The 10,475-nt window shown below is 38.9% G+C and overlaps 2 protein-coding genes across 2 annotated transcripts; one reads left to right on the top strand and one right to left on the bottom strand.

The window, feature by feature from the left end:
- The first annotated feature begins 126 nt into the window (after positions 1-126).
- On the top strand, positions 127-2,947 carry LOC105668688 (uncharacterized). Its single transcript, XM_012361168.2, has 2 exons — positions 127-1,709; positions 1,790-2,947. The coding sequence occupies exons 1-2, from the start codon at positions 1,098-1,100 to the stop codon at positions 2,480-2,482; spliced, it is 1,305 nt and encodes a 434-aa protein (XP_012216591.2). The 5' UTR covers positions 127-1,097; the 3' UTR covers positions 2,483-2,947.
- LOC105668694 (uncharacterized) lies at positions 2,892-5,425 on the bottom strand. The gene is made up of 7 exons (XM_012361181.2): positions 5,017-5,425; positions 4,805-4,937; positions 4,515-4,730; positions 4,233-4,422; positions 3,863-4,083; positions 3,604-3,780; positions 2,892-3,523 (listed from the first exon to the last, which is right to left on the bottom strand). The coding sequence occupies exons 1-7, from the start codon at positions 5,035-5,037 to the stop codon at positions 3,321-3,323; spliced, it is 1,161 nt and encodes a 386-aa protein (XP_012216604.2). The 5' UTR covers positions 5,038-5,425; the 3' UTR covers positions 2,892-3,320.
- Between the last annotated feature and the right edge of the window lie 5,050 nt (positions 5,426-10,475).

Here is a 10,475-nt window from a genome sequence, read left to right as displayed (position 1 = left end):
CCCCGCACGCTTGAATTACCATCCCCTCTCGCCTAAACTAGGACTTTAGACTCAGGCCGGTATTCATAGTCCGTTCTTATATTTAATAATATATTTAATATTTGTCTTAAGCACGGACTTATATTCGCTCTCTTCGTCACACATAGATTGTGTCTGACGAAGAGAGCGAATATAAGTTCGTGCTTAAGACGATCTTGAATATAAGGACGGACTATGAATACCGCCCTCAGTCCTTCTATTCCTTAGTCCGTGGTGCATTCGTTTATGCAGCGGTTAGCGCATCCACTGCGTTTATCATCTGCTAGTCACGTTACCTAATTTACCGAACGCACACCTGCGTGAATGGTTGCGTAAATGGATTTATCTTCCAGTAGAAAAAAAATATTAAATCAAATTTAAAATTACAAAATTTGTTTATAGAAAATTCAGACAGTTTAGAATTTTATAATGTGTTTAAATTTTCAATCTACATTCAATACGTGTGCATTTTTAGGTTAATTTGATTGTAAATACGAATATCGTAAACTTTAAAAAATTTTTCCATTATATAATACTTACCTTGGATTACTTTTATTTTTGCGGAATCGATTTCGAGGAGTTAGGCCGCCGGCACACGAGATGGTATTGAGACGGAACGGAACGGAAGCGGAATCAACGAACCAATCACAGCTCTATCTTTTTCCGTCGTTTTGTTCCGTTGTTTCTTATGTCCTTATGTCCCATGAAGCGGAATGTAGACGGAAGCGGAATACTCGATATGATATAAAATAAATATTTGCATGTTATTTGCAATATTTTTTAGGCAAAAAGTGACGCAATATAAATATAATAACATGAAATATAATATACGATAAAATAGTAAAAATAAAATGTATTTTTTTTGACATGTAATTTTAAATATCCATATACAATTATTTTATGATTGGCTGAAACTTGATTTCGCAGCTATTTTTCCGCTCCATGGGACATTAGGGGTTTGCATCGACGGAACACGGAACTCTTTGATAAACGAAGAAAGGAAAAGCTTCCAAAGCTGTGTGTAGCATTGTGTAGTATTGTGAACACAAAATAAAAATTGTTAAAAAAAACATTACATTATGGAAGACATAGTGCAATGCATTTGTCGTGTATGGATTTCGTGCAGAAGAAAACCGTATTCTGCATTTCAAAAGCAGATAATTCGTAAACGAATGCTATTACTTTTATTTTATATTATATTAAAAAATCAAGAAAAACGCACACGGCAATTTTGGGTACGTCCTATATTCAGAGAAGAAAGAAGGCTAATGCAAGGAGCAAGTGACAACCTTGTTCGTGAAATGGAGGATACCGATGTTGAAAAATATTTCAACTATTTCCGGATGCCATTCGAGACATTCCAGAAATTGTTAACAATTGTTGAACCATACATCACAAAAAAAACAATAATTCGAACACCGATTTCTGCACGCATCCGTTTACAAGTGACATTGCGATATCTAGCTTCCGGAGACAGTATGATGTCCATATCTTACAGTTTCCGCATAGCTCATAATACTGTTTCAAAAATTGTCGCTGAGACTTGCCTTGTCATTTGGAATTGTCTGAAAAACGAAGTATTTCTTCAACCGAATACAGCTAATTGGGAACATATTGCTGAAGAATTTCAAAGCATTTGCCAATTTAATCACTGTATCGGAGCTCCTGATGGAAAGCACGTTGTTATTCAGGTATGAACGCCTATTGTGTTAAAGCATGTTTTGGAAAGATATTAATTGAATTAGATAATAAGTACTTTTCTATTTTGTAGGCACCACCAAACAGTGGATCCACGTTTTACAATTACAAAGGGCAACACAGCCTTGTTCTTCTTGGCATAAGTGATGCTAATGGTTGCTTCAGTCTCGTCGATATTGGTGGTGAAGGAAGGCAGTGTGACAGTACAATATTTAAAAATAGTGAGTTGGGGAAACGATTCAGCGATGGATCGCTTGAACTGCCTGCACCAAAGTATATCGAAAATACCAATGTGAAATTGCCCTATGTGTTAGTCGCGGATGAAGCATTTGGACTAACGACATATATGATGAGACCGTTTTCTCAAAATGATCTAGATACAAGAAAAAAAGTTTTCAACTATAGATTGAGCCGTGCTAGACGAACGGTAGAATGTGCATTCGGGTTACTCACTGCTAGATGGCGGATATACGGAAAACCCATAATTGCTTCTACGTCGACAGCTCAAAAAATTATACAAGCAACGACAGTGTTACATAATTACATCATGTTAACTGAAAAGGATTTGGATATAAAACAACGGTGTTATTCAAATTTCACAATACAAGACCGTAAAGTGACTTCTCTAGGCTTGAGGGATATACCAATAAGTTCTTCCTCTAACACCGCTGAAGCGAAAAAGATTAGGGAAGACTTTGCTGACTTTTTCTATGGAAGTGGAGCATTGCCATGGCAATGGAACAAAGTATTGAATAATGACTTTTGAATAACGAAAATTGTCCGATATAAGTTTCTTTTTTAATTGCAACGTTTGATTGGAATTGTTCTTTTATCGATAAGATGTAATTTTGTTGATAAGATTTAGAAATTTTATATTTTTTATTTTATTGTTTAATTTTTATGTTTATCATCGTAACGACTTTGATGTTTGTTTTTTTTATGCATTTTAATTTGATGGAATGGTTTTAAAGCTCATGTATGGTCCTCGCAAGTGTCCACGTTACTAACCCATCGACGAAGCCTCGTACGATTACATACGAGTGCGTTACATCCAAAGTGAGAGTTGCCTGTACTTTACCCGACGGAAACTTTGCGTTTCCAATATCAAGGTCGACGAGAACATCGTTATCGTTATATTACATTTCCTATTAAACATTAAAAAAAGCAAAGACGTATTGTGTATCTTGATTAAATACTTTATTATCTTTGGCTTTGTAATATTCACAATAAATATTATTCTTATTATTGTTCGCGTATGCACTTAAAAATATTTACTTTAGTTATCACATTATTTAGCCAAAAATGACAATGCTTATTCTTATTTGTCTAGTACACAATTGCAGAAAAAAAATTTTTTATATAAAATTTTAAATAAAATAAAAAAATTTTAAAAATAAAATTGTGCTAATATAAATGAACATAAAAAAATGCACAAATATGGATTAATAAAAAAAATACAATTGTGCAAATATGAATCAATATAAAAAATAAAATAAAATTGTACAAATATGAATCAACATTGTCATTTTCATCGAAGTAACCGTGGAGCTAGAAAGCATGCACTCGGCTTGCGTTTCTTTGTACTTCATATCACATATTCATCACTATTCATTGGTAGTTAAACTACGCTCTTGAGCTTCCATTAGCTCACCTAGCCATTTAATCTGTAGCAGAAATCTTTTCCGGAATGACAAACGTCGCAGGCCTTCTCCTAACATTAGCAGCATTCCATCCACTGCATCTGGGGCTTTTGAAGACTCGCGTAAAGCTTCTAGTAGAACTTCCTGCATTGCAGTGTCTTGATGCTCTATACAAACAACAGACAATTAGCATGTGTGGACATATAAATACGAAGCAAAGAGCGTTTATTTTCAAGTAATGCATTACTTTTTTTATTTTTTGTTAACGCAGGACTAGTTTTTGGTGTTACAGCTGTTTCGGAAGTTAACAAAAGAGGAGCCGATAATAGTTCATTAGGTTCCACTATTATTGGTGATGGCCTCTGTAGCAGTGTTAATGCATCTGCATCTGTTGCAACTCCACTTGGATCAGTGTCTTGATACTCTATACAAGAAACAAACAATTAGCATGTATGAACATAAATACGAAGCAAAGAATATGTATTTTCAATTAATGCATTATGTACTTCTTTTTTTTGTTAATGCTGGACTAGCTCTTGTTACTGCTGTTTCAGAAATTAACAGAAGAGGAGCTGATGATGGTCCACTGGGTACTTTTATTGGCGATGGCCCTAGTGGCACTGTTAATGCATCTACATTTGTTGCAGCTCCACTAAAACATCCATCTAAATCTGCATTAGAATTTTGACTGATCTGTAACGGAATCGGGTCCAGTGAGCTTATCGTGCTGCAAAATTAAAAAATTTAAAAACGAAAAATTTACATTATACATATATTCCATAGTAGACGTAACCTGAAATTATAATCTACAAATAGCTTATCTGTTTTTCAGTTTAATTTTTATTATGAACATTCATTAATAAATAATATACTTACGTTTCTGTAGTGTAAGCTACTTCTAAAAATTGCATTTGTTTAAAAAATCTGAACGAAGTAGATCGCAATTTTGTTGCACTCTCTGCGTCGGATCCACTTGGAATATAAGCTCTTGCTTTCTTTCTCGCTTTTACATAGGAATCACGTAAATCTCTCCAGCGAGTTTTAGCCCATGTAGGAGTCGCTTTACCTACATTGTAAATATAATTCTCATATTATATTTCAAAACATACTTTCCATATTTCTTTATCTTGTTTACGATATAAATATTTAAGATATTACCTCCTCCCATCACATTCGAAATTTCCACCCAAAGAGCCTCGATCTTTAATTTGGTCCTATCCCTTAAAGGTAATTTATAGTTCCAAATTGCGGGTCTTTGGAAGACAAGTTCGATTAAAATCTCATCACTATCGTCTGATATTGATTTTGAATTGTCCTCGACAGGAATTACGCTTGTATTTTGTGGGTCATTTTCTTTGTAGTAATTTCTCGCGACTTCAAAATACAATATTATTACAATTATATAAAATTTACTGAAATTAATAATTTATAAAAATAGAAACACATACTCATTCTTGCAACATGGTTCTCATCAACATGCAATGCATGCATTTCTTCTGAGAATTTCTTGAAACATTTGTGCCGAAATATATTACCACAGGATCCCGCGATAAGCCAGCCACAATAGCCGCATTTTAAATTCTGTTAACACATTTGTACATTACAAATTAATATAGACTAATATATCAACTACAGTTACTCAGTTCGTTATATCACTTACGATTCCTTCGCTCACGTTCATTTTGCATAAACTTATTTATGCAAATGAGATTATCCGTTATTTATTTAAATGAGGTTATGCGTTCCGCTGAATGTAACGAAAGTTGACAATTCAACACGGAACACGAAAGACCTGTGATTGATTCCGTTACGGTTCCGCTTGTTCCGCTTGTTCCGCTTCCGTTCCGTTCCGTTCCGTCTCAATATCATCTCGTGTGCCGGCGGCCTTATTCTACCCCTTTTTGATTTTTTACTTTAATAAAATTTATTTTCACATTTTAATTAATCAATGTGGATGCGGATAATTAAGCTAGATTTGCAATGGGTGTATTCGTTTACGCAGTACTGCAAGCAGAGCATCCAGAGCAGGACCTCCAAAGTACCTGCGCAGATGAGATACATCCCTGCGTAAACGAACGACAAACTGCGCTGCAGTCGTTTTCGCAGGCGGAGTAAACGAACGACATCTGCGGCAGTAACTGCATAAACGAATGCACTCAAATACAACCGAGATCCGATGACGTCACGTATCCGTGTGAGCTCGACCCGGTCGACCAATGGAAGAGAACGCACGTCTCCCTTCCATCGAGCCGACGCAGCAGACGATAAATGCTAAGAAGCAATGCTGCAAGATCACGGACTAAGAAATAGAGGGACCGAGTCTAAAGTCCTAGTTTAGGCGAGAGGGGATGGTAATTCAAGCATGCGGGGAGGATTGCTTTCTGCCATATTGATGTAGCGATTCTCACACAGAGATTCTGTGTCTGTGACATGGTTACACTCGTGTAGTGGTGCCACTAGACATAACGAATGACAAGCATAAAGAGATTAGGCGGTTTTATTATTGTTGTATTATAAATTTTATAAAATACTTTAACTTTTATTACTCTGAGGCTCTGCCTACAGTAGATAAAATATTAGAAATAGCAATAAACATTTAATATTAAAAAGAGAAATTATTTTACATCTAACAAGAGAATAAAATATATTAATTAGTTCCAATTCTTATTTCTTAATTCATGCATTAATTTTTTCTATTCTTTTTATTTTTAAAATAAATAATTCCAATTTATTATTTCTAATATTTAATAATTATTCCTATTTCTATTTCCTATATTGTTTATTGTGCGCAGGATCTGACTTTCATTTTTCACACATACGCAAATAGTGAGTTCTATGTGTGGTGATTACTAAACGAATATGGGCTTCCGTTTCCGGCGCAGTAGAGAGTGACACGTGGAAAATAAGAGAGAGTGAGTGGCAGAAGGAGAGAGTGTGTGGAAAAGAGAGGAAAGGTAGGAGTGTGTGGAGGAGAGAGTGGAGGTGTGAGAGAGAGCGTGTGAGTGTGGTGGGAATAGAGAAGGGCGGGATAGAAGGGAAAAAGGGATCAGAACAAGGAGGGTGACAGGTATAGGGTGTTTACGATAATTCAAGTTCGAGTTAGTTTCACTAGGACCGAAAAATGAGATAAACATAATTATCTAGAACCTTTATGATTTATGACAACTCGACGCTGTCTTGTATTGCTTGAGTTAAATTAATTGAATTTGTTGAGTTTATAGAGCAAATTTTATTGTAATAAAAAAATATCAACTGCAAATCAGTCTATGAAAGAAACAAATAATGTTGGTATGTATGTTGGTATACCTCTTTAATAGATATAATTATATATATATGTATATAATTATATTTATTAAACTCAACAAATTCAATGAATTTAACTCAAGCAATGGGTGTTTACGATAATTCAAGTTCGAGTTAGTTTCACTAGGACCGACAATGAGATATACATAACCATCTAGAACCTTTATGATTCATGAGAACTCGACGCTGTCTTGTATTGCTTGAGTTAAATTCATTGAATTTGTTGAGTTTAATAAATATAATTATATACATATATATATAATTATATCTATTAAAGAGGTACATACATACCAACATTATTTGTTTCTTTCATAGACTGATTTGCAGTTGACATTTTTTTATTACAATAAAATTTGCTCTATAAACTCAACAAATTCAATGAATTTAACTCAAGCAATACAAGACAGCGTTGAGTTGTCATGAATCATAAAGGTTCTAGATGGTTATGTATATCTCATTGTCGGTCCTAGTGAAACTAACTCGAACTTGAATTATCGTAAACACCCAATACAAGACAGCATCGTGTTGTCATGAATCATAAAGGTTCTAGATGGTTATGTATATCTCATTTTTCGGTCCTAGTAAAACTAACTCGAACTTGAATTATCGTAAACACCCATAGTCAGGCATAGACTAGGTAGGCAGAGAGAGGAAAGGCGACGCGAGTGGGCCGAGATGGATGGGAGGGCGCGATCTGGCGGGATAGATGGGAGGAAGGCAAGAGGAAGATGCATGAGCCTAGTAGCGTTTTCGAGTAAACGGGGTTTGAACGACCCAAGATTGGTTAATGACGTCATTGCAACCTCTCCACCAATAAAAGACTTGCATTTATAGTAAAATAGTGATTGATCAACCCTAGATCGTTCAAACCCCGTTTATTCGAAAACGCTATAGGAAACGTAGAAGAGATGTTCAAGAGGAAAAGAGAGGAATCAGAAAAGAGGAGGGAGGAAGAGGATGAGGGCTTTAGGAAAAGCAGAAAGACGCAGAGATTGCCGGGGAAAACAGAGGGGTAAGGAGGGGGAGGGACGAAGGGCATGGAAGAGATGATTAGGATGTGGAAAAAGGAAATGAAGAAGGTAATGAAGGAAATGAGAGGGGTAAAAGGATGGAGGGAGGATTTAAGGGCAATAAAGGAGGAGGTAAAGGAGGGGATCAAAGATTACGAGAGGATGGTAAAAGAGGAGATAGAGGAAATAAGGAGGGAATTCAGAGAGAGAGAGAGAGAGAGAGAGGAGGTGGATGGAGGAGAGGGAGGATAGGAGGAGGAACATACTGATTAGAGGGATAGAGATAAAGAAGGGGAAGAGGAAAGAGACGGTGGAAGAGATGTTTAAAGCAGTCGGGGCAAAGGTGGAGATCATGGAGATTAAGGGTTTAGGAGGGGAGGATGGCAAAGGAAGGGAGATGCTACTGGTTAAACTGGAGAGCGAGGAACAGAGAAGGGATGTGTGGAAGAGGAAGAGTATGTTGAAGGGCAGGAAGGAAAGGATCATGGAGGATTGGACTTGGAGGGAGAGAAGAATGAGATGGAGGTTGGAGGAGATAGCACGGAAAGAGGAAAGAGAGGGGAAAAGGGTGTGGATTGGGTACGGTAAGATTAGAATTGACGATCAATGGTGGAGGTGGGATGAGACGGAAGAAGTGCTAAGGGACGGAAAGGGAAACGTAAGACAGGGGAGACAGGGGGAAGGGGGAGGAGGAGGGAAGAAGGAAGAAAGGAGGTAGGAAAGGGAGAAGGAAGAAAAGGCGGAAAAGGAGAGAAGGAGAGGAGGAGAGAGGGGAACAGGTGGAAGTTGGCATTCTGGAATGTAGCGGGGTTAGGAAAGAAAGATAGAGATTTTTAGAAGAGCCTAAAGGAGTGGAACGTAATGGTACTTGTAGAGACGTGGATGGATGAGAAGGGGTGGAAAAAGATAAGGGAAAGGCTACCACAAGGATATGAATGGGGGGTGCAGCTGACGAAAAGGAAATGCAGGAAAGGGAGAGAAATTAGGGGAATGGTGATAGGGATAAAAAAGGAGATGTGGGAAAAGGGGTCCAGGATAGAGGTGGAGAAGGAAGGGATGATAGTAAGAAGAGGAAATACGGGGCGGGAAAAATGGAAAGTAATAGGGGTATACGTGGGGGAAAGAGGAGTGGAGAGGACCTTGCAGGGAATAGAGAAATGGATTGGGGAGAGAGAGGGGGGAGTAAGGGAGATAATAGGAAGGGATTTTAATGCTAGAACAGGAACGGAAGGGGGAGGGGTAAGGGGGGAGGAAGAAGAGGAAAAGGAAGAGATGATCAAAGAACATGAAGATAAATGGGGAGGGGAGGAAGTTGGTGGAGTATATAGAAGGAAAAGGGTGGGAAATTTTCAACGGAAGCGTAAGAGGAGACGAAGAGGGAGAGTACACGTTCACAGGGGGTAGGGAAAACACAGTAATAGATTATGTAATAGGGGAGGGGGAGATAAGGGACAGGATAGAGGAGATGAGAATAAGAGACAGGGTGGACTCGGATCACCACCCGGTGAAGTTATGGTTGAAAGGAGGAGTGGAGAGGAGAGCGATGAGGAGGGAAAGGGGCGGGGGTAGAAGGGGGATTTGGGACAGAGAAGGGAGGAAGAGGTTTAAGGAAAAAATGGGACGGATACAAATAGGAGGGAAAGAGATAGGAGAGGAATGGGATAATCTGGAGAGCAAGATAAAAGAAGCGTTGAAGGAGACGGAGAAAGAGCTGGGGAGAGCGGAAGAGAGGAGAAGAGGGTGGTGAGATGAGGAATGTGTCCAGGAAAAGAAAAGGGTAAGGAAAGAATTAAGGGAGTGGAGGAGGAGAGGGGGGGATAAAGAAAAGTACAAAAAAAAGAAGAAGGAATATGGGAGAATGTGTGAGAGAAAAAAGGAGGAGGAGAACCGAAAATGGGAAAAACAAGCGGAAGAAGCGAGAAGAGAAAAGGAAGTATGAGAGATTGTAAATAGGGAGAGGAGGAGGAAGAGGAGAGTGAATGAGAGGATAGAGATGGGGGAATAGAAGGAGCATTTCATGGGAACACTAGGGGGGGTTGAAAAGAGGGTGGTCAGAGGGGGAGAGAAGAGGGGGCAAGGGGAGGGAGAGGAGGAGGAGGACGAGTTAAACAAGGAAGAGGTTATGGAAGCGGTGAGAGCGCTAAGAGACGGAAAGGCGGCGGGGATAGACGAGGTACCAGCGGAAGTCTGGAAGTATGGGGGGGGGGGAGGATTTGGAGGAGGGGATATGGGGATTCTGCAACAGGGTGTGGAAAGGAGAGGGTTGGCCGGAGAATTGGAAGGAGGGGGTGGTAGTGCCAATAGTCAAAAAAGGGGAGGGGGAAAAAGTGGAGGAGTATAGGGGAATCACGCTGATGCCCACGCTGTATAAGATTTATGCAACAGTACTGGCGGAGAGACTAAGAGAGGAGATAGAGGAAAAAGGATTAATGCCTCATAACCAGACGGATTTCAGGAGGAGAATGGGGACGATTGATAATATTTATGTATTAAATTATTTAGTGAATAAACAACTAGGAGGGAAAAAGGGAAAGATGGTGGCGGTATTTATAGACTTGAAGGCGGCTTTTGACTCGGTAGAGAGGGGGGTTCTGGTGGAGGCTATGAGGGAGCGGGGGATAAGGGAAAGACTGGTGGTGAGGGTGGAGAAGATATTGAAGGAAACAAAGAGCAGGGTGAGGGTAGGAGGGGAAACGGGGGAGGCTTTTTGGACGGCAAGGGGGGTAAGACAGGGGTGCCCATTGAGTCGCTGCTGTTCAACGTGGTGACGGCAGATTTGGAGGAGGAAATGGGGAAGGTGAAATGG

The sequence above is a fragment of the Linepithema humile genome, chromosome 4, assembly GCF_040581485.1.
Source record: "Linepithema humile isolate Giens D197 chromosome 4, Lhum_UNIL_v1.0, whole genome shotgun sequence".
NCBI lineage: Eukaryota > Metazoa > Arthropoda > Insecta > Hymenoptera > Formicidae > Linepithema > Linepithema humile.
The sequence above is the reverse complement of the archived record's forward strand: the minus strand, read 5'-3'. Positions and strand labels throughout refer to the sequence as shown.

Bases quoted from the DNA above. Each gene is read 5' to 3' on its own strand.
- LOC105668694 (XM_012361181.2), bottom strand. From the start codon at position 5,037: ATGAACGTGAGCGAAGGAATC. The intron at 4,731-4,804 runs GTATGTGTTTCT...TGTATTTTGAAG, and splicing joins GAACCATGTTGCAAGAATGA to TCGCGAGAAATTACTACAAA. The intron at 3,524-3,603 runs GTAATGCATTAC...TTGTTTGTATAG, and splicing joins GTTAACAAAAAATAAAAAAA to AGCATCAAGACACTGCAATG.
- LOC105668688 (XM_012361168.2), top strand. From the start codon at position 1,098: ATGGAAGACATAGTGCAATGCATTTGTCGTGTATGGATTTCGTGCAGA. The intron at 1,710-1,789 runs GTATGAACGCCT...TCTATTTTGTAG, and splicing joins GAAAGCACGTTGTTATTCAG to GCACCACCAAACAGTGGATC.